Here is a 23,548-nt window from a genome sequence, read left to right on the forward strand (position 1 = left end):
GGCTCAGCTGGAAGGATGGGCAGGCTGGATCTCAGCAGGTGTAGGCAAGGAGCTGTGTCCTGCTGCAATGCCGAGGTCCAGGAATGCTGCAATGCCATGATCCAGGTATGCTGCCAGGAGTGTGCCCCATTTCACTACAAACCTTGGAGGGCTCTGGCACTGGAGCCATTTTTGCAGCAATTGTGTCACCCCAGGGACGTCACTCTGCTGCGAAGACACTCTCTCCTGTCTACCCTACAGAGACTGTAGCAGATCTGGAGTTCTTGAAGTGTTCGCAAAAAGGACTGCTGGCTGCTTCTACAGGCTATTCTTTGCTCACTTTTTTGTTTGCCTTATTGAGAATTTATATCTTATCTCTCTGATACTGTTTTTGTCCTCTAGACATGACTTCTTCTCTTTGATGGACCCTTTCTGTTTTGAATAACCTCTGGCCCTGGTTGTTATTCCTGCTGCTTCATCTCTACCTTTTGATACCAGGAGCTTTGAAAGGCTGCCTTAACTCTTTGCAGGATTGCTGAACACTGTGACCGTGCTGCTTTATCTGTTTCCTCATTTTCACATAATTCCCCTTTTTGATGCTGATTAAGATATGCCTGGGCTTTTGATCTTTGGTGATTATGAAATATCATGGAAACAAAGCATGTTGTGGCTGTCACCAGCAGGCAGCCCTTTCCTGGGAACATGTTTGGCCTGTATTTCCTGCACAGAGCTCAGTTCCCCATCTTCCTCTCAGTCTTGTGGTGCATGTGGAAAGCTTTGACTGCTTTTTGCTTGACACTTTGCTTGCCCCTGCATGGTGTTGCAAACCAGCTATAAGACTGCTTGAAGACCAACAGCAGTAGCACTATACCCTGCTCTGTTCTTTCATTTGGGATTTCTGATCCCAAAGGTGATTCATGGTGCAAAGAGGTCTGCATCTCTCCTATGAAGCGGGGGCCCCATCACTGGGTATGGACTGGGACCATATGTTGGAGAATCACAGAATCACAGAATGAGCTGAGCTGGAAAGGACCCACATGAATTATCGGGTCCAAATTTTTGCTGTGCACAGGACTTCTGCAGGAGTCACACCATGTGCTTGAGAGCACTGTCCAAACTTCTTGAGCTCTGTCAGGCTGGGTGGTGTGCTCACTTCTCTGGGGAGACTGTTCCAGTGCCCAACCACCCGCTGGGTGAAGAACCTTTTCCTAATACCCAACCTAAATCTCCCCTGACACAACTGCAGCCATTCCCTCAGGTCCTGTCACTGGTCACTACAGAGAAGAAACCAGTGTTGAAAGGTCTTGGCCTGCAGCTGGAAGTCAGTGCTTGCACCCACACATGACCCTCCCCTGCATGACGCTCTCCAAGAGTGGCATCTAGCTTGCCAGCCCTCCCCTGACACAGAACACACGCAGCTGCTGGCACCAGACTGGCCCTCACCCCACGAGTGTCCCAGCCAGGGGAAGGAGCCCTGGGCCGTGAAGGCCGCTCACGGACAATGGCGCCACTGCGGTTCACTCAGAGGAGGCCTTGTGGGTTTCGGCGTACAGCTGGAGGCACTGAGGGAGTCAGAGAAGGGCTCAGGGGAGGGAGTCAGTGCAGCAGGAGCCAATTTCAGTGCCAAGCTCCAGGATGGGGTCACAAAAACAGCACTGTCCTTCTCCGGCTGGACAAGGCCTCAGCCCTCCTGGCCTGCTGCCGCAAGTCCGGTCGCACTGACCAGGGAGCTGGGAAGTGGCTCCTGGGACTTCGGGCTGGGACAGAGGAGCTGGCCTGTCCCTAGGCTAGGCTGCAGCTGGGCTGACCCAAAAGCTGCATGTTCAGCTGTTTTGAGCTCGCACACAGCTCTCAGGGCAGTACTTAGTATCATGAGCCAGTACCGGGCTGTACTTAGTATCAGAGCTTGTGCTTAGTATTATGACCCCAAACTTGGGGCCACAAATATGACAGAGTCACCTGCATGCCCATCCCCAGCCTGGCAGCCCCTGTCCATCATGGTGCAGCTCCTGACTGGAAACTTGTGGGATTTCAAATGTTCAAGGATGGGGCTGGACTGGATGGGCCTTAGAGAAACTTGGTCTGGTGAGTGGCATTCCTGTCCACAGTAGCAGGGGTGGAACTAGATGATCTTTAATGTCCCTTTGAACCCAAACCATTCTTTGATTCTATTTGATTTTATTAATTGTGTATGTCACTGCATGCTGCACACTTACAGTCTGAGCATGGGATCTGGCTGCCAGGAAGGACATAGGGAGGAAAGGCATTTCCTTCTCTCTTCCAGTACGTATCAGGCCTTTCCATTGGACACATGCATTCCAGAGTTCCTTCAGCACTGATACCTAGTGTCCATGGTCAGAGCCTTTGACCTGAGGATGAGCCAGGTTCTGATGACCTGGGCAGAGAAGGTCCAAGGGGACCTGTCAGGAACTCCTAGCAGTTGACACCAGCAGGTCACGCCGCACCCCAGCTGGCACATATCCCTCAGATTTTCAAGCACATCTGGACTCTCATCTGGACTCCCTAAATCTGCCCCAGCCCTGCTGTCACCCCACGACTTTACTCCTGCCAGCACTGGGTCCCTACAGTCATGTGGGTCATCTTCTGTAGCATGCAGAGCAGATTCCTGTACCATGAAACTGGGCTTCTTTTTGTTTCCCACATGATGAATCTCTGCTCCCAGGGTTCACCCTGGGAGAGCCCAGCACTTTGCTAAGACCTGCTTCGATATCTGAAAGGAAGCCAGGAGCAACTTTGCTGAGCAGCAGCTCAGTGATACCTGCAAGGAGAAGGAGACGAGGACATTGCTGCTGCTCAGGTGTCATGAGGCTGGCAGGACTGACTGCATCTTGGTGCTGGTCCAGAGCTGCCCTGGCCTGGCTCTGCACCTCAAGACATATGAGGGGCCTGGATTAGCAGTGTCCCCAGAGAGCAGGAGCCCCCTTGATGGTATCTAGGGACATCCAGTGTCTCTTCTTCTCACTTAGCATGACCCTGACAGAGCTCAGAGGCCCACGTCCCCATCAGGATCCTACAGGTGACCCTCCTGGACCAGGCCACCAGCAGGGCCACCCGATCACAGCTCCAGTGCTGTCCCATACTGTCCCAATGTCCCATACACATTGCTGTGTACTTTCAGCCTTGCAGGATTCATGGGCTTTGTGCCCCGTGGCCAGTTCCTTGTTGCCATAGGTTGATAGCCACCAACCTGGATCTTCTTGACTTGAGCCAGATGACCCTAAAGAAGACCTCAGCAGCTGCAAGTTCCATAGCAGCAATCCCAAATCCAGCCTCTGATACCATAACCACCCCTCTGTGCCTCCCCTGCATCCACGGCTACCCCAGCAGCAAGCACCCAGGGAGTGCTCAGTGTCAGTGCCCACAATGCAGGCAGCTGGAAGTCCCCTTTCCTGCCCCAGGCTGACTCAGCACCCTGGGGGGCTATTTGCCAGCACATCGCCCCTTCCTCCTTTGGGACAGCCAGTGCATGCAGGGAGAGCAGCCTGGCTCCATGGAACTTGTAAACAGCCCTGACCATTGCCCCCTCTGAGAGCTTCATCAAAGCAGCTCATGTACTGGCCCTGCCTGCGCTGTGCTGTTCTCAGCCAGAACAGGGGTTTATGCCGCTTCAGTTGTGGATTTTTTTCAGCAGTTTTGATGCACTGCACATCATTTGTCCACATGGATGTAACAAACTCCAAATGGTGCTCTAGCAGCAAAGCCTGGAGTCACAAGCAGAGTTCTTCCCTTCTCCTTTTGAGCTGCTGAGGATTAAAGAGAAGTGGTTCTTGGAGGTCATAGTGGACTTGGAGGCCCAATGTTTGTTTTGGGTCCAAGTTTAGAATCTTTGAAGTCCTTACTTGTGAGTGACCCACAGCCACTGAAACTCATGGCCAAGTTGTCCCAGACTATGGGTCTCAGTTCACAACCCCTCCTTCACCTTCACCTTCACCTTCCAATGACCCAGGAGAAGCAGATTCCAGGCTAAGATGGTGTGATCTCCTGTCCAAAACCTGCTTGGCTGGCTGCAAGCAATCCAAAAGGAAACCCAAACAGCACTGCCTTCCCAAGACTTCATCTGTAGTGCCCACGCCCCCATCCCTCAGGCCTGAACTGACAGGTCTGACTGCTGGGGGCAACCTATGTCCTCCTGAAGGTCTGGTGTAGGCTGTGGTGAATGCAGGAGGAAGCCTGCAGTGTAGTGTCCCAGCACAGGTAACCCACAGACCCTTCACAGGGATGTGCTGAAATGATAAGTCTGGGTAGCAGGGAGCTCAATCAGCACCTTTTTTATTAATATGCATCATAAATAAAGAAATAAATAAAGGCGAGACACCTCATTCTAACAGGGAGATACAAATTAAATATGGTGCAACATCCGCTAAGCGATGTACAAGCAGGAGGTAACCTAGCAAGACCAGGGCCCCTTGCCATGGTGAAGCCAGCCCAGGCACGATGCTGTGAACAGCGTCAAGCCGGCCATGGCACCAAATACTGGCATGGCCTTTCATTAACACTGTTCCCCACCTGACAGGCAGGTGAAGATCCCCACTACAGCAGGCGGCATGAACATGGCAAGGAAGGGGTTGACTGGCATTGCCTCTACCAAGGACCCCAGGACCTCCAGTATCCCCTTGTGTTTGTGCACAACACTTATCCCCCCCACCCCACGGCACTGCTCAGCAAGACCAGAAACCCTGTGCCAAAGGGAGCACCACCCCTCCCTCCCCAGGCTCCCCAGCTCCCTCTAGGAGCAACACCAATCTACTTGCTGAGAGCACTGCCCCCAAATCCCTAGCCCAGTCAGGGACCCTGCCCTCATTCCCTCCCCTCCAGCGCCCTCCACTGAGCATCCCAGGGCTTCCCAGGCACCGGTTCCCTGCTCAGTGTGGAGGGCACATGGCCTCCCCCCAAAGCACCCATCTCTGCAGAGGGTGGCACTACCCATCCTGGACCTACATAACACTGAACAACCCCGTGCCTTCCTCACAACCCCTCACACCCCTTTGCTCCACACTCCCACACATACCCCATCCCGCTCCCCTGGCTGTGGCTATGCACAGCCCCAGCACTGCAGTGTGGCACTGCCGGTACAACCCACCAGGAACCACTACAGCACACTAGGACAGGGATGCTCCAGTGTGAGGGAGCCTACTTTGCAGTGCCCCAATAAACACAACCCATCAGCCCAGCCTCACAGGGACCCTGCCAATGCAGGGTGCTCCCACCCCTTCAGCTGAGGATGCCAGGGATGATGGATGCTGCAGACTGCACTGCCACCCCCAGGCAGGGGACGGCCAGCATCCTGCATCTCCAGCATCCAACAGCGGGGCAGCGCTGCCCTGGCAGGGACTGCCTGGGTTCCTGTAATGTACAAGTCCATGGCCTGTGGGTGCTGCAGACAGTGAGGGGTGGAGGGGGGAGTCAGGCGGTCCCTGGTGTGGCTGCATGCATGGCGATGCCTGGCAATACGAGGTGCAGCTTGCAGAAGACCCCAGGGGGCTAAGTTGGCCTTTGGCAGCTGCACAAGGAGGAGCAAGAAGGAACCACCTACGGTTACTGTATTCTGTAATGGCAGGAAAGGTAAGAAACTAGCAAGAAGCTGTGTTTGTTCCTCTGGCAGGGTAGACTACCCCAGAGGAGCCTCAGCAGCCCAGGGAACTGTGCTTGGCCTCCTAAACGTGTCAATAGTCCTCGTCCTCAGGGTGGGTGACGTACATGATGGGCACCAGTCCCTTCTCGGAGCCAAGGCTGCACTGCAGCCAGTCACCATCCACCTTGGAGATGACCTGCAGAATATCCCCTTTGTTGAAGCTCAGTTGTCCTGCCTCAGTGGCAATGTGATGGCAAAGAGCTTTCACCTCACTGCTGGCAGAAGGAAAGCAGGGTTAGCTCACCTCAGGACACCCACCCCACCCAGGGACTACCACAGGCCCAGGGGGAGAGGAAAATACCCCCTGCTTCCCTCCACAGCCAGGCTCCCAGCTGCCCCCCCAGCTCCCCATCACCTGCAGATTGCAGAGCTATGGTGGATTGATGCACAAGCTGCATCACTGCCCCAAACCATCCTCTGGTCCATGACTATAAAGGGGGCCAGGCAAACTGCAACAGTAGAGTCGGGCCACCCTCAACCTAACACATTCCAGCACCTGCAGGATTGTCCACTTGGTGTCACTCACCAGGCAGGGTGAGGAGACATCCCCCGGACTGGTTGTGCCACAGCAGGTGCCTCAGGTGGTTCTGGATGGGGAGGGTCTGGCGCGGGGGCTGCTTCACGCCACATGCTACCCCCAACTGTCTGGGCCACCAGCTGGAAGACGGACTTGTCCAAGCTCAGCCAGCCGGAGGGCAACCTAGAAGGAGGAGACAGAAGCAGTCAGTGGCAGGAAAGTGCACCCAGGGAAACTGAGCAGGTGCTCTCACTGCAAGGTCACGCCTTAGAGGTTTGGCTTCATGCACTAAGTGCACTGCTAGGCAGTGCCCTGGTTCTCCAGACAGGGAGGGCTCCAATGTAACACCACAGTCTGGACTGGGAAGGGCATTTCCAGTGGTCATTTTCAGGAGCAGTAAGGGTGTATAGAGGGAGAGGCAGTGCACAGGGGTCTCAGCTACTGGCAACTTCACCCTTCCCCCACACCTATTGTAAGCAACAGGGATGGCTCTATGTTCAATTCTCAACATGTAGTTTTGGGAGGGATGGGGTGATAATGGGGCCATATAGCAGGGTTTAGATGCCAAGGCAGTAACAGCTCAGGCAGAAGAGGAAAGCCTATGAGATGGACTGAGCAAGGGTATGGGAGAAATTAAGGCAGGCTGGCAGGACTGAGCAGGGTTACAGACCCTTGATGTACCACCATGGTGTAGCCCAGCGGTCAGCTCATGGCCTGACTTCCACCTGTACTGCCATACTCCAGGTTAACCAGCCCTTCTCAGCCCCAAACCACCCCTGCCCTTACCTGTTTGGTTGTCTGGGCTCTTTTTGTACTTTCCTGGACCCAAACAAGTGTCCCCACTTGATGGGCTGGCTGCCCTCTGATGCACTGGTGCTGCTGTCCTCTTGGGGGGCTGCTGCTGCTCCTACTCTTTGCTGAGCCTCCTTCTCCTTGCTGCGCTTTAGCTCTGTTAGCACAGAGTCTGGGGGGCTGCCCATCCAGAAGGGCCAGCTCCGTTCCTTCACCTCTTCGCCGACCACTACCTGCTGGGGCTTTTCCAAGGGCTCTTCCACAGCTTCAGGACTTGGCTTGCTGGCTGCCTTGGGCCTCTCCTCCAAGGTGCCCTCAGCAATGGGACAAGCCTCTGCACCCTCCACCACTCCTTCTCGGGGAGGTGGTGCTTTGTGGGTCTCCACTGATCTGGGTGCAGGATTCAAAGCTGCTTTCTTCTTCTCAGAGCGGATGAACTTTGAGCCTTCAGCTGAGCTCTCAATGTAAATCTGAGAGGTCTGCATGAGCTGGTACCACCAGCCTGCCTGCTTGTCCTTCTTCCCCTCCCACGTGCTCTCTCGCATCTTGCTCTGCTCTTCCTCCCTGTCACCTTCTCCGCAGGAGGCCCCCACTCCCTTGACCCTCTTCTCACTCACAGCTTGCTGTGGGCTGTGCCCTGGTGAGATGTCACCATCTCTGGCACCGCCTTGGCATGTTTCAGGGGCGGTGCTGCAGCCATCAGGATCCTCACTGCTGCCCCGGGTCCGCATCAGCTGCAGGGTGGAGTGCACAGAAAGCAGCAGGTCCTGCTTCACACGCAGCAGCTCCTTTTGCTGCTGCTGCTCTTTGCCCATTTGCATCAGGTGGTGCTCGAAGAGGAGGTCTAGGTTGAAGGGCAGCAGGGAGAGAGGCTGGAGTAGGAGCAGGAGCTCCTCAAAAAGAGGTTGGCACACACTGTGAGACAGGCACAAGAAGCCCACTGGTTGATAGTGTGCCAGGATGATGTCTGTAGGAAAAAAGACATCAATTAGAGGAGACACTCTTGCCACCATTGCCAAGCCACTACAAAGCTCTGAAGCCGTGAGGAAAGGAGATGTACACCAGTTTTTGGTCACAGTGTGAGGCTCAGACCTGGGTCAGGGAGCACCAGATGCTCTGTGACCTCTCAGCAAACTGGCCCAGACAGAGCTTTCCAGTTGTACCTGCAGCCAGGGCTTGCCTGGCAGACTATCAGCCCAGATGACCTCTGCCACCAAATGCCATGGAAGAAAGATGGGAATAACCTGACAGCCCCAGCTTTTGCTCACACTTTCAGGTCTTAATGATAGTCTAATAGATGGCTGTCTTCTGCTTCAGAAAGCCAGGAAAAGCACAGACCCTATTCTATTCTATTCTATTCTATTCTATTCTATTCTATTCTATTCTATTCTATTCTATTCTATTCTATTCTATTCTATTCTATTCTATTCTATTCTATTCTATTCCATTCCATTCCATTCCATTCCATTCCATTCCATTCCATTCCATTCCATTCCAGATACATCCAGTAAAATCTGCTTTTTGTATGCCATTTTTTCCATTTCTTCCTATTTTCCATGGCTGAAAAGTTTCAGGTATATGTGCACATCTCCAGGCATACAAAACTCTCAGGCACTGGGTAAGGAACATAGAAATTTGGGGAGGCATAGATCTGTTCTCCTGCAGATAGACTGAGGGATCTGCACTGAAAGCTTTGGGTACTAGCTGTGGGTGGGAAGGAGAATCAAAGTCCGGGTTCAGGTGGAAGGACCTGCATGATGCTTGGACTTCCACCTGGGATTTCCCTGCTACATTGAGACTGTGTAATATCTTAGTCCTTCACCTCAGGGCAGAGAAAAGCTGCCCAAGCCAAGAGAGCAACAAGAGAAACACATTTCCATCCTATGCTCTATTTGTGTGCAGAGTTTGGCTCCCACTGCAGCCCACAGCCTTAGGCACTTACCTTCATGGTTGTAAAGGTGGTTGAACCAGAACTCCAAGGACCGGATACTGCAGGAATGGAAAATTAGGAGGGTAAGAAAGAAACAGTGAAAATCTATTAACCCGTTCATCCTCATTGTTCTGCCACAAGAATTGTGTCTGGAAAAGGGCATTTACAAAGCATGAGCTTGTGAACCTCAGGGAAGGGACAGTGGCTCAGTCCCATCAGCATGCCCTGATCACAGACACCCAGCCTGTCACTGAACATCTACACGGTTTTACATGTCAACTGTAACCATGAACAACCGTGTTTGCAGTAAGATTCCTCACTGTTCTCTTCCTATGTCCTTGACAGAGCTTTGTTCTTCTGGGAGGAGGCTGCTGTGGAAGAGGCAAATGATCTACAAAACTAAGACCAGTGCTGGTGGCTCAGCCCAAAATATGCCAGTGAGGAAGAATGGGGTCACCCTGTGTGGGGAGAGCAGGGTAGAGCTTGTTCCTGCCTGCAGGAATTCTACAACATCTGGAGATCTTGAGAACTCTCTTGCCACTGCCAGAGCTCTTGCTGACCACCAGAGAGGAGCAGGGAATCACCATCATAGCAGTGCTTATCCCTTCACCCACAAAAACATATTGCTGCCTTCCTCTGTTAAACACAGCAGAGTGTGCACGTTGCTTATGCAAACTAGATGGGCCAGTCTGGAGTCCTGGACAAGGGCAATTTCTCCTTCAGAACCTCATGCCTTGGGATCCACTGCAGCTCCAGGAAACAGTGGTTTAAAGAGGAATTTCCAAGAGTAGCTCATATATATGTCTAACCTCATATGAAGCTGGACAGAGTTTTCTCACCTGATGTTTTGGGGCTATAACAGACTGACCCAGTTCTTCACTTGGCTACAGCCACTCATTCTCACTCCTGACCTGGAAGGAGTTCTCTGAGGCTTACAGCTTCTTCCTTCCCTAGCCTGCTTCTGGGAAGTGGCTTCCCAGATTCTTAAGTTGTTTTCATGGTCAGTTGTGCCTGCCTGCAGTCAAGGACCAACAGCTGCTGCCAGCCCTGGACAGGGACGTGCAGCCACCCCAGAGGCCCTGCTTACTTGAGGAGGCCAAAGATGAACGCATTGAACCGCATGGTGTGGTTGGTGAGCTCTGTGTACTGGCTGATCTTGCTGTAGAGGCTGTGCAGCAACTTTGTAGAGGGCCCTGTGGAGAGAAGCAAATTGTTGAGATTAGCTGTGGTGAGCAAAGCCAAAACTGCACCACAGGATGGAGCATCAAGGCAAGACAGACTCTGTCTGGGTGTCCATGTCTGTGTGTGCACCGCCTCTCCACCACGCCAATGTGAGCTCACTCCATACCAGCACTTAGACTACACATGGGAGATGGGCTGTGATCCATCCCAGACCACCACTCCAAAACTCTGAGATAGTTTCATTACCAGGACCTGCCTCCCACACTTCAGTGACAATCACAGCCACTGGCTCAAAATCAGCGTGTAAAGAGAATATTGCGGTGTGTGCTTATAATTTGGGGTGTCTGCAATCATAAAAATAACTGCAGAGCCGAAGATTTCCCATAATCAAGCTATGAGGCTTCCCAGTATGATGCAGAAATCAATGTGGAATTAATTTTGTTGGGGTTTTTTCCTCCTTTTCTAATTGGTTTGGCCTGTTATGGGAGAATTTGCAAATTTCAGGGGAAATGGCAATAAATACTTAGGAAGAACGGCACAGCATCCCCTCCATCCTTGCAAGAGATGGTACATGTGCACCCTGTTCCAAGCAGGAAAATGGGTGTTTTGCACTCTCATCCTTAGAGCCAACCTTCCCCAGCACCTCCCAGCCACAACCACCATGGACACTGCTGCACAACATCCATACCAAGCTGGGTGGATGCCTCCACCACGCTCCAGGGGATGTTCCTCCTCTGGCCAATGATCATGTCCAGGACGTAAGCCTTGAGCCCATCACTTAGAATGTCCCGGACAGCTGGGCACAGGTATTTCAGGATGAGATGCCCCACATTGGGGCTCACAGAGCTGTTCCCAAGTTTGGCCTAAAGGACAACAGGAAATAGGGAGAGTGTTGCTAACCATTTTCAAGGTACAGATGCATGGAAACAGTTCAGTCCCACTACAAGCACCCAGCAAGCAATATCCAGGCAGCTCCTTGAACATGCAGGGTCTTTGCTTTCACTCCTGATGCTTCATACACCAGTTCTGGATTGCTCTCTGCAAGCTCCTCCCCACGCTGGGAAGAGGCAGTGACTTGAAAAAAGAATATCCTAGACTGTGAAGAAGATATCCCAATTAGAAAGGATGCCTGGTTCTCCCAAGAGGGATAACAAGGCTCTCCTGCTGGAGTAAGAAAAGAGCTGGGGATATACCTGCTTCTGTAGATTTTCTTGTAGCTAATTTTGGATTAGGAAGCACCACCCCACATAGAACTACCAACACTGAGGGGTTATGGAACACTTAGCTCAGTGACATGTCAAGCTCTAACTCCTAGATTACTATAAATAAACAGATAGGGCAAAATGGATGGCCAGAGCTCAGACTGAGGTGAACAGGAAGCATGTAAGGCCCAGCACCAGAAGAGCAGGGACACATTCTGCTGCTTACAGTCTTTGAGCTGCCAAGGGGTCTATCCAAATGGGTCAGGCAATGGTGCTCAGGGCACAGATTTTACCAGCTGAGCTGGAATTATACTGACCAGTTGGCACAGGTTCACAAAAGCCCTGAACTGAAACTGAACTTGGCTCAGGAATAATGCCATCATATCCACTGAGCATGGCAGCAGCAGGGATGGACGCTGCCTTTTGACAGGTGAATGCTCAGCCCCTGGCTCACTGATGTATAAAGAAACCCAAGGCTAAAACCACAGCATTGTCTGATAAGCAAAGTAATGGGGGAATGTTGCAATTATTCCTCAAACCCACACTGCAAGTATTGGAAATTCACAGTGAAGCCCTAAAAAGCCATGGGAATCTCAACAGCTTCAGTTATGTTGCACAGCAATCTCTGCATCAGCAACAGCCGTAATTAGGACAAAATTACACTGGGCTCTGAGATAAGATTGAATGGTTTTGGAATCTGTCCCAGTCAGGTTTCTCCTTGGGGATGGCATGCCAGGGGAGTTGTCCTGTCCAAATAGTGTCACATTGCTGCCCAGAGTCGCCTGATTGAAGCCAAGCATTCAGAACTGAGAGGAGGCACCACAAACATGCTGGGTGTCACAGGACTGCAAACAATGCCTGGTACAAACACAAGCAAAATTGCTCTGCTTCTGTGTTATTCCAGAAACGGGGGAGGAGGGAGCACAGGCCAAATACAGCCAGCCCCAGGACAAACTAGATGCACTTCTGTGTTATTCCAGAAACTGGAAATGAGGGAAGCAAGGGCCTAACGAAGCTAGCCCCTTAGATGTACTCTAAATACTCTAATGTATTCATGGTAAGGGCTACCATGGGTGTGACCAACTGTCCAGATGGGTGAAGTCTGATGCACTTTTTCATAATTATTAAAATGATACATCTCATATTAAAATGTGAGATGCTGAGGGATGGGGAACACTGCACTGTACCCTGGTAACAGTGCCAGACCAGAGTATGGGACATGTGGCGGAGCAAGACACATCCTACAACTACCTCCAACTCAGAGCCTAAGCTGGACATTCCTATGTGTTTAATAAACATAATTTTCCGGTGTTTTTCTGTTCTTCCTTTAAATACATCTACTTACTGCATCATGCAGCAGGAATTGTCATAGATTTACTATCTGTTGCATGGTGTACCATCACCTTTGTTTGATTTGTTCTTGGTACCTCTGCCTTCGTTAGATAACCTGTAGTTTTTGACTGGAAGAGAATGGAGAGGCAATCTTGTTCTGTACTCTCCATGCAACACAGAATAGAGTTGGATGCAAGACATACCTTCACCCCTGGATCCCTGCTGGTTCCAAAGTGAGCCACAATCAGGTCAACAGCAGTGTTGATAGCCTTCACAAGACCTAGTGGAAAATAACAGGTCAAAGAGCTGCCTGAGGGGCTGCTGGGATGGACTCTGAAAAAAACACTCCTGAAAGTAATCAGATAGGGGCACTGCAAGCCCATGTCTACACATAAGCCCTCTCTGCCAAAACACATGCAGAGACTTTCCTAAATCCTCACCAAAACTCTTCCTACTGGCTGCAGCACTCACCTATCAGATTGCCAGTAGGACAACCTGTCAATATTCCCAAGGGTCACCTCCACGCCCCATGCCCTGAGGCAGCAGAGATGGGATCTGAGGCAATGTGTCTGTTGCTGCCCTGATGCCACAGGCTGGCAGGGCAGAAACCTTGCATTTGGCAGGTTCTGTCATGACTTTCAGTAACAAGCCAGTGGTGTATAATCTGTCAGCTGCACTAGGATAATGTGAGAACAGAACTGAAACAGAAGGGAAAGCTGCCACCTGGTAATCATGAGTACATAGCTGGCAAGGGCATGGGAACCTTTCTGCATATCTCTTGCCTCTGAAATGATAACAAATCAGCTGTCAACTCCTGCCAGCCCTGCCCCTAGCATGGATCCCACCACAGCCATATCTCATCCTGCTCTAGAGTCTTTTCTCCCACCTTTTTATATAATTGATACAATTTTATACTACTTATTTAGGACTGAACAGACTTTTAACCTAAATTACAAAATCTCAGCACATTGCAACATCATACAGATACACACAGGCTTACCTTTGTACACAGAGCCTGGGGTGGCAGCATGCCCTGCCTTAGGGTCACAGACACCTGTGTCTGTCTGCTCTCTCTGCCCATTCCTGTGCACCTAAGATCCTTTCTAATCATATTTCCTGGGAGAAGCAGCTCAAGCACACTCCATGGAGCATTACATTGTCCACCAGAGATGAATGGACTCACCCTTCTTCTGCAGCAAGTCAATGGAGATGGACTCTGTGTTGCCATCTGGGGAGAGGCAGAACTCAGCAGGAGGTTTTTCCGCTAGCGAGAAGTAGTCAGGGAAGAAGTCATTGTAGGTAAGCTGGAGTTGCCTCATAGACTGCCCTGCAGGGATAAGACAGAGGGGACAAGAATCAGCCCCAGTCCCACACACCGAAGCAGCAGCTTTCATGCCACCTGTCCTCTGCTGGGACGGCGAGGCTTGTTGCTACCCCAGCAGTGGTTTGCAATGTGTGCCTGCACAACTGATCCCCACGGCCTACACAATACCACCTCCACCTTGACTGGGGGCCCACATGCTCTGGAAGATGCTGTGGAAGGTTCACTCTCATGGGCTAGGGCTAAGGGAAACCTTGCTGCACCAGACTCCCCACGCTGCTGCAAGCTGGGTCAGAAGTCAGCACAGAGAAAATCATTACTTGTTGCACACAGGCATCCACACACAACAATTTGCGTGTTTGTTGCCTGTTCTCTGGGGTGGCCTCTCTTTTCAAGGGGTGACATACATAGGAGTTTTCACATGTGCCTGACATAGGAGTTTTACATCTGTCTGACTCTGTGCTATGCAGTTTCCCTTGAAGAAATATGGAGAAACTGTTTGGGTTGGTGGAGTGAGGTATAAGGCTTTGAGGAATTCCCTCCATGGCTTGAGGCTAGCCCTGTAGAATGCTCTTCCACCCACAGACAGACCACACTGTTCTCCCCACAAGAGTCTCGGAGGTTCAGTCAAAATCAGCCCACCCCTGCACAGGTTTTGGAGGACAGGGAAGATCTTAAGAGCAAAGCCTGCAGAAGACAGAGTCCTGTGAAGGTCTTTAGTGTTGTCAGCTGCCTCATTAAATATACAGTTCAGCACCCAGCACACTGTCAGGGCAGGGGCACAGGATGGTCAGGCACCATGGGGCACAGATCTGAGATCTCCAAGGACCTAAACTCCTGTGTGAGACAAACTACAAGCTAACCACAGTCCAGGAGCCCTTACTGAGGTCTAAGCAGGCTCTTGGGCCATTCACTTTGTCCTTCAACCGAGCTCAGAGGTGGACCTGACTGCTTTCACCTCATGGAGAAGGAAGGCTCCACAAAGATTTGAACCAGTGAAGGAATTTTCACCTTCCTCTTGAACCCTTCAGCCTCACTGTGAAGAGATGTATCATCCCTCCTGCTCTGAGTAGGCAGAGCAGTGATGAATCCAAGCTTAACCTGAGCCTCAAGGAAACTAAGCCTGAGTCCCAAGGTCACCTCCCAAGACCCCCCGGCAGAAAGCTGGTGCGCACCGTTCAGCTTGCAGTAGAAATGGCTGGTGCTGAGAGCGCCAGGGAGCTCAAAGATGGGGTTGCCCCGGTTCAGCCGAGGCTCTTGCTGCCTCCTGTCCAGGCTGCCCGCTAAGCTGGGCAGCCCTGAAACGCAGTCCAGACCCAGGGGGTTCCTCCGCCTGTACTCCCGCCACTTCAGCGCTTGGGGGGAGAGGTGGTTCGCTGGGATGCCGCGGGCAGTGAGCACCAGACAGGATGACAAGAGCACATGGGAGGATGCGGAAGGGAAACGAGAAGGGAGAGTAAAAGAATGGAGGACAGAGAAAGAGAGACAGCACATTACTCAGAGGTCCAGCAACATTTCGGGACATTAGCACACGCACATGGAGACAGGTGGATGCCACTGCCTGGCAAAGCAGGGCAGGAGCTTGGGTGCCCTCGTGGCTGCAGGTACAGAGGCAGCAGGTTTGGGGTGCAAGCACCTGGCGTAGGGTGCTGTAAGACCAGCAGCCCACACTGCCCTCTCTGGAGACACAGTGTAGGAGTTGGGACTGGAGGGACATGCTCTTATTGCAGGCCTTCCTGCAGCATCCAAATGCAATTTTATCCTGGTCTGTGGCTATAGGAAATGGCTTCACTATAGGGAGCAGACGTAGCTACAGGGAGCTGTAGATGCTCCAGACTAGCAGGTCCTGGAGGATGGGTACCTACCATTGACAGGCCGTATTCCCATGCTGCTCAGGGGACCAGAGCTGCTGGTCTCACTGCCACTTCTCCAGTGTGAGTCTGCATGGCCTCCTACTCTGCTCATGGACATGCCACCCACTGAGAGGGGTGGGAGGGACCCACTGTGGAGTCGGTATTCAGAGAGTGGTGGGCTTGGCTCAAGCGGGGCCTCCTTCTTGGGAATCAGCTTGGGGTTCTCCTTTTGCCTCAGTGTGTCAGCTTTGGTGGCTTTGGAGGGCTGCATGGTACTGACAGCAGGAGACGACCTCGTGGGAAGCAGGTTAGCAGAGATGGGGCAGGACCTGCTTCTGGGGGGCTGGCTGTCTTCAGCTCTCTCAGAGGTGGGTGAGGAAGAGGAGTCCACGCTTTGGAAGAAAGGCACGTTGCATCGCACGGGGGAGTAACTGCCCAGCGGGGATGGACGGGTTGTTTCGGGGCCAGGCTTCTTGATGCCCCCATCACCACGCGAGGCAGCTCCGTCTGCTGAGCGCTGCTGGGTCACGAGCGTGCCATGGGCTTGGCTCCCCGCCACCGCTGCCTGCTCTGCCGAGGTGGCCAAGGCTGAGGACTGGGAAGTGGAGATCTGCTGGCTGGCAGGCCGGTTGCTGGACAAGCTGTAGAGCTGGGAAAGGCTGGAGGCAAAATGACTGTGCAGGGCACGTGCCTTGGGTGGCTTGCTGAAATGGTGCTGAAAAACAAAGGGCTGGATGGGCAGAGTTGTGGGACGCTGGTCCTTGCTGTAGCGTACCACAGGCTTGCTATCTGTGCCACCACCTTCAGGGAGAGAATGGGAAAGAAAGTGTGAGGAATGGGCAGAGCAACAATCATCCTCAGCCAAGCAGAATACCAGCAAAAGGGAATGTGCTCTCTGCTGCAGGAGGAAGAGGATGAGCTAGAGGCCAGTTACAGAGTGGTTCAAGTCTGAACTGGTTACACACATCAAGAGCTGGCAAGATAAAAGATATGTGGCCCCAAGTGCAGAGTTCCAGCTGTTTGGAAGAGCACAGCACTGCACCAGGACTTCATCTGTCCTGGTAGGGTGACCAGCTTCACATCCTTTCCCAATCTCTTGCCCTCTGGACAGCACAAAGCCATGGGATCAGGTGTCTGTCCTTGAGCTGCTTCTGCCCAAGCAGTACCACAAAGTCAAAGCCCAATACTTTGTAGTAGAGTCAGATTTCTCATCCCAAAGGACTGTCCCCTCCCACATGCACAGTGGACTTGCACAGCCCAGCACAAGCATTACATGCAACGGCACTGCAGCTCTGCGTCCTGCATCACAATATATTGGTACTGTTGCAAAGGCTGCCTGCTTCCCTTTCTCCCTCGCTATTCTTTTCACAGTAACTGCCCCCACTTTGGAACACAGAGCTTCCTTCATCCTTCATGCCTCTACCAGACCTAAACAGGACATTCCCAACATTCCACCTCCAACCCTGGAAAGTGCCAGTCTGTTCCAGCAAATGATGTGCTAGGATGTTCTGAGGGAGTGTGGTGGGCTGATCTACATGCCTCCAGCTCCTGGTGGAGCCACAAATATCCTGAGGTACATATCTGAAGTGTGACACACTGTGCATTCAGTGCAAAACACACACAGCACTGGGTGCATATGTAGGGTTGACTGAGATCCCTGATCAGCCCTGGTGTACCTGCTGCCTGTGGGGTATTCCAGAGTTTTCTTCCTGTAACCAGCCTTTAGCAGGGCTTGCTTTCCCTCTAGCCCCTCTCAGAGTCCCTAGGCTTGCATGCTGCTCTGGGCTGGAGCACAGCAGATATGGCTCCATCTCCAGCTGCAGGCAGGAGCTTCCTGCACAGCCCTGATGCCTGCCTTGCTGTCAAAGTGCAGAAGGATCCCATTGGGATGGTGGGCAGCAACTGCTGGGATATATTACCCTGAAAGCCCTATCTGCCCTCTCTTCCCTGAGCAGGGCCTGCTCCTTCCAAGCCCTCCCTCTGAAGCTAAGAGGGCTGTTGCCATGCTGCCCTCTCCCAGCAGAGACCTGCCTTCACTGCCATCCCACACCAAGCACACATTCAAGGCTCACACAAACAGGACAAAAACTAAAAACCTTTTGCTCCAAAGGCCAAAATCTCTCCTGCCCCTGCCATGGCAATAAACCACAAGTTCTTATCTCCTGCTAGAAATTTTCAGAACATTAAGTGGAGACAGTCTGTTAAGGCACAACAATTTTTTGACATAGTAGGGGCTATTCACTGCAATGGTCTGGTTAGAGGCATTTTAGAAGGGCTTTTTACCTGTGAAGCAGGTATCTGCCTAAGGCAGAGACAGAGGTCTCCCACAGTGCTGGAGAAATGGCCATTCTTCCAAAGGGAATGTCACACAGCTTCCTCATGAGAACAAGTGACAGCAATATCAGAGTGGAATACAACTCATATATTACAGGCTTCCCCACAGAGGTAACTGTGACAGTGGCTCCCCCTGGGAACTTTTGCTGCAATCCACAGCACTGTGAGGGACATGTCTAGGATATTCCAGCAGAGACATACAGATTAGACTCTGTGGGACTCACACTGTTAAGTCCTAGCAGAAACTGTCTGAGCTTCCAGGACCTGCATGGAAAGGAGACTGCTGGCTATGCCTCTTCCCCACATAGCTCCAAAAACAAAGGCTGTGACTATGACTCTTCTGAGCATTTTAACATCTCTGTCTTATGAGCTAAGGGCAGGTGATTCTCATGGACAAGCACAGTAAATGCCCTGGAAGGGATACAATCCTTCAAGCTGCACAAGCTCTCTCAGTATTAATGCCATGTCCTTGCTAACACAAAGTGAGAGGTATGAACAAACCCTCAGGAGGCTTTACAAATACAAGGACAAGACACTTGCCCTGATATGAGACTGAAAGACTTCCGTGACAAAGCACAGCAAGACTTTGTCCCAGGGACTGGCAGACCAGGAACCAAACTGCCCCAACACAGGTCTCTTATCACCATGCAGGTTTCCCTGCTGCTCCCCACATAGCCCAACGAGCTGCCTTCCTTTTTACTTCTCCCTTCTGCCTTGTTTGGCTCCTTACCGTCTGCTCGGGCTCTAACATCTTTTTGTCCGTGGCCACTGGCAGAGCCACCCGAGAAGCTGGCATCTGCCTCCGTCAGCAGGGAGAGAGAGGCTTGCTCACCTGCCCCATGCCCACTGGGGGCCTTCTCACTGGAGATGGAGTCTTTGGTGGAACACAAAGCCTGGCTGTCCCCAAAAGCATGATTCAAACAGAAGCCCTCGCAGCTCCGGTTCAGGCCATGGATGAAGGGCATGGGTGGAAGACTCTGGCTGCGCCGAGCTCTTTCATCAAGGAAGGTTGGGCAGTCCCGCTGGGTCTCAGGGATAGGAGAGAACTCCAGGGAAGAATCACCACTGGAGCGGTGCGGTGGGGAGGTGCCGTTCTTTTTCCGTCCTTTAGCTAGTTCAGCAAACGATGTCACCCTCTTGGGGGGAGAGCTCTGAATGGGTATTGCTGGACTTTCACTCAGCTTGACTGGGCAGCTCACCATGCGCTCCAAGGAGCCCAGCCTGCTGCTAGGACTCCTGTCCAGGTTCTGATCGTAGCTCCTGGAGCGCTGCCGGCTTGTGTTGAGGTTCGGTGGTGACACATTGACATAGACCTGACCCTCAATCATGTTCTGGCTGGATTCTCCCTTTGGCTCCTCTTCACTGCACTCTACATTGCCTTCTTGTCTTAGATCTGGCCTTCTGAACAGATAGTATTCTGTGGGCTGGGCTGGGCTACCCTTGGTCTGGTCTTCTGAGCAGCTAGTTATGGAAGATCCCGCAGGGCTGGGGGATGACTGGGAAGACAAGTCACATGTGACTAACTTATAGTAATTCTGAGTAGCCACAACAAGCCGTGCTTGGCTCTGGAAGCAGGCAGTGAGGTCTGAGCTCTCCGATGTGCAAGGCTCACAGTGGAGGTGGTAGGAATTGCAGTTAGCATCAAGGACAGGTGAGGAGGAGTGTTGACACCCACATACCTTCCCCGAACTTTCTGGGTTATGTGACTCGCAAGACATCTTGGATTCAGTGGGTGATGAGTGTAAATCCAGGTAAAAAGCTCCTGTGTCTGAGTGGCTGCAGAAGGAAGAGTCACAGGACAGGTTAGCTGAATTCAGATTGGATTGAGGCTGACCATTCATTTTGTTGTAGAGAGCACTGAAGTTCACCAGGACCCCATCAGAACTGTTGCAAGAAGAGTCACTGATGTAGCCCATCTGTTGGTCAATAACTTCAGACTGACTTGATGAACTGTAGCAGCGACAGTGCTGGATCTCTGAGCTGGAACAACTGCATGTCCTGTGCAGGGCATCCTGATTCCTCAGCGGTTCACCCATGTTCTGGTTCCACTCCTGGTCACCACTGTCGAAGGAGAAGTTGGAGGAGCTGCCACGATGGCAGCTGCATTCATCCAGCTCCATGCGTTCTGAGGCCTGATGGCACCTGTTTGCATTGTTCCTCTTCTGGATGTCGTCACTGCCGAGTTTGTCCTCTTGCCCGTCCACCACACCAGACCGGCTGGCCATGTTCCAGGATTTCACAATGTGGTTAGAGTCGTGGAGGTGGAAAGGGGGCAAGGCCAGATCCTGCAGATTGAAGGGAGGCTTGCCATCAACGAGTGAGTTGTGAAGGTGGAAAGATTTTTGACCCAAGTCATCCCCAAAAATACTGAGGTCTTCATCCTCACTCAGCAGGAAAGGGTTGTGTCGCTTACTGACACTAGGGACAATCAGATCCCTTGCTTTTCTTTCTTTGTGATCTGAGCCCTCTGCTGAGGTTTCAGAGGTCTGGAGAAAGCTGCTGTACACCAAGGAGTCAGTCTGTGAGAGGTCTCTGTCTGGAAGGGCAGCAGTCCGTGTAATGCTGAGCTCTGGCTGGCAGAAGGGGTTGGTCCTTTTGCTCACGGAGCAGCACTGTCTATCGGGGACCTGGCAATGCACCAGGGGAATGTGATGGACAATCAGCGTCTCACCAGTCAGTTTGGGTGGACTATCCATGGTGAGGAATACTCTTCAGGGCATCAGTAAAGCTGGTACCACCCATGAACAGGTAGGGCTGCACATGAGAGGCAGGGAGGACACTTCTCATGAGGGAATTCAGATACCTACAGAGAGACAAAATCACAAAGGAAGTCACCTCTCAGGAAAGGCAGTGGTTATTTAAAGCATCCTTGGCTGACTGAAGATTTCATGTGTTGACAAGGATCAAACAGACTGGTTCCTTGTCAGCACAAGTCCCTGAACACGAGGTCCTTCTTCTGGGAAACAAACCATCACAAAGTAAAACAAACACGTCACCTTCCATGCAGGCTCCTGGGACAACACCTGTGATTTCACCTGAGCCCTCTCAAAGATCTCTGGAAAGAGTAATTGATTTCAGTCAAGAGGCCAAAGGGCTGCACAGGATTTGGGCCAAACAAAGACCTCACTGCAGATGGCACTGTGTGCTCACAGGAAAACAGCACAGGGTCTGAAGGGAAGCACTGCACTCTGGTGAGAGAAGTCTATCTTCTCACACTGGATTGAACATCTTTGCTTCCTTTTAGGTACATTGAACTTTCCTTCAAGAACCAAACATGGCAAGGTCTTGCAACAGACACACACAAATGTCCAGGAAGAGACTGGAAAGAGGAGCAGACTGGAACATAAAAGCAGCAACAGTAATTCCTTTCCAAAATCCAGGAGACTCCATGAGGTCCTGAGCCCTTTTAATGGTGCCAGGGGGTCATGCCAAAATATGCAACTACTTACGTACACAAGGATTTCCCTAACGCTAGTGAAAAGGAGTGGATGACCTCAGTGGGACCACGGGGAGCCACTGGCATTGGTCAAATAGGTCCCATACAGCACTTTTGCTGACCTTTGGCTGATGGTGAAACCTCAGCTCAAACTGGTCTCTGCTGTGGTCTGGGAGGGGATCATATCTCTCTGCCGCAGTAGCTGTGTCATTTACCTGCTTATTACCTGCTGCACTTCACAACAGTGTGACTGCCACAGTCCCAGAAGCCATAGAGGCAAGGCACTGCACAGGCAGGGCACCAAGAACCCCACTCTCCCTGTGTTCACAAAATAATAGGTTCTTACAGAGCCAGAGGATTAACAAAATGGTTTGAACTGAAGAGACCTTAAAGAAAATCTTGTTCCAACCCTCACAGGACCAGGCTGCTGAAAGCCCCATCCAACCTGGCCTTGATCACTCCTAGGGATGGGCCAATTTCTGAGTAACCCATTCCAGTGCCTCTCCACCCTCACAGTAAAGAATTTCTTCCTAATATCTAATCTAAACATGCCATCTATCAGTTTAAAGCTTTTCCCTCTTGTCCCATCACTCTCTGCTCATGTCAAAAGTCTCTCTTCATCTTCTTTGCAGATGTTCACCAGCGTTTGACATGGGAGAGCAAAGGACAAACCCAGTTCTCCCGCCTCACCTAACCCAAAGGTCCAACCTACAAGCACCTTCAGCACAAGTTTGGAGGGGATTTTCCTCTTGCCTTCCCTTCTACAGATCAGATAATACAACACAGACAAGTGTATCAGCAGGCAGCTAAGGCAGCAAGGAGAGGGAGAAACCACAAATGAGAGCAGTGATCCAGGATGAGTCTGAGAGATTAAAAAATTACCTAATGCTCTCACAGATCAACCACTTGTTCTGAAAACCTTGGCCCAAGCACCCTCGGTCAGCACTACACATCCCATAACTCATCCAGGCATCCCCAGTGATCACTGCACCCTGAAAATTGCATCCTGGGATTGCTCTGGACTCCAGGGCCCCCACCACTGACCTTCAGACTCCAGAAAGTGGTATTCACAGTGGGTTTTGCCTACCTTACCTCAGCATTTGTTACTGTGGGGTGATAATGGATTTGGAGCAGACCTGCAAAGGCACGTGGGAACACAGGAGGGAAAGTGAGAAATGTGGGTTAAATTAAGTTAGAACAAGAGTATGAGCAATGAGACAGCTACACAGAAACATCAGGAACTTCACTTCTTTCAAGGTGTAAGAATAGCAATTAGAAGATGATAAAGATGATCAAAAGAAATACTTTCCTCCCACGCACAGTAGTGCTTCTCACAGACACAGGATGATGCTGGCAGGAAATAAAAACATAAAGATGGACACAGAGCTAATGTTTGCAGTAAACATCCAATAATGCAAAAATTAAAGCTAACACCATTGTCAGAGAACAGACAAGCCTTCTGGTAGATACTACCAGAGACTTACATGGCCGGAAGTCTCACCTACATGTCTGCTTCTCCTGGGAGGTTTCATCCAGGTTTAGGCTCTGAGAAAGAGAGGACCACTTGGACCAGGTGGTGGATATCCAACTGGACTATTAATTGTGCAACCCCAAACTCCCCTCACCTGTAGTCTCCCTAAAACCTCTATTAGCCTTTACACTCCTTTCAGGGGTGTAAAAGCCTTTGGCTTACAAGCCAAAGTCTTACAAGCCTTTGGCTCCTTTCCCATGGCTGCTGTCACAGAGGCTGATGTCTACTCAGCCCAGATCCTGGGGGGCACATTTTCTTCATCAAAGATTCCTGAAACCCCATTGCTCAAGATCCACTGCAGATAACAGCAGCTGCTGACCCTGAGAGCACACACACACACACACACACAGACACACAGACACACAGACACAGACACACACACACGCACCCTCTCTTGCTGGAGGGGTGTTCCTTCCTCAGTTTGGATCCTGTGCACCACTGATGGCACAGCAGGAGCTCTGAGTTTATCTGAATTTATTTCTATTG

The 23,548-nt window shown here is 51.6% G+C and overlaps 1 protein-coding gene across 6 annotated transcripts in view; it reads right to left on the reverse strand.

Annotated features, from left to right (window-relative positions):
• Window positions 1-4,253: 4,253 nt before the first annotated feature.
• RUSC2 (RUN and SH3 domain containing 2) overlaps window positions 4,254-23,548 on the reverse strand; it is a 57,622-nt gene continuing 38,327 nt past the window's right edge. For 3 of the 6 annotated variants that reach the window (XM_059836890.1, XM_059836889.1, XM_059836891.1), the window contains exons 3-13: window positions 18,826-20,898; window positions 15,774-16,562; window positions 15,084-15,284; window positions 13,771-13,914; window positions 12,791-12,867; window positions 10,742-10,916; window positions 9,959-10,064; window positions 8,884-8,930; window positions 6,936-7,908; window positions 6,159-6,332; window positions 4,254-5,847 (exon numbers count right to left, since the gene is read on the reverse strand). In XM_059836890.1, coding sequence (XP_059692873.1) covers window positions 5,664-5,847; window positions 6,159-6,332; window positions 6,936-7,908; window positions 8,884-8,930; window positions 9,959-10,064; window positions 10,742-10,916; window positions 12,791-12,867; window positions 13,771-13,914; window positions 15,084-15,284; window positions 15,774-16,562; window positions 18,826-20,791 — 4,836 coding nt within the window. In that variant the 5' untranslated portion in view covers window positions 20,792-20,898 and the 3' untranslated portion in view covers window positions 4,254-5,663. The remainder of the gene's footprint in view (window positions 5,848-6,158; window positions 6,333-6,935; window positions 7,909-8,883; window positions 8,931-9,958; window positions 10,065-10,741; window positions 10,917-12,790; window positions 12,868-13,770; window positions 13,915-15,083; window positions 15,285-15,773; window positions 16,563-18,825; window positions 20,899-23,548) is intronic. The other 3 variants (XM_059836893.1, XM_059836892.1, XM_059836895.1) reach the window with 3 other exon arrangements.

Source organism: Haemorhous mexicanus, chromosome Z, assembly GCF_027477595.1.
Source record: "Haemorhous mexicanus isolate bHaeMex1 chromosome Z, bHaeMex1.pri, whole genome shotgun sequence".
NCBI classification, from domain to species: domain Eukaryota; kingdom Metazoa; phylum Chordata; class Aves; order Passeriformes; family Fringillidae; genus Haemorhous; species Haemorhous mexicanus.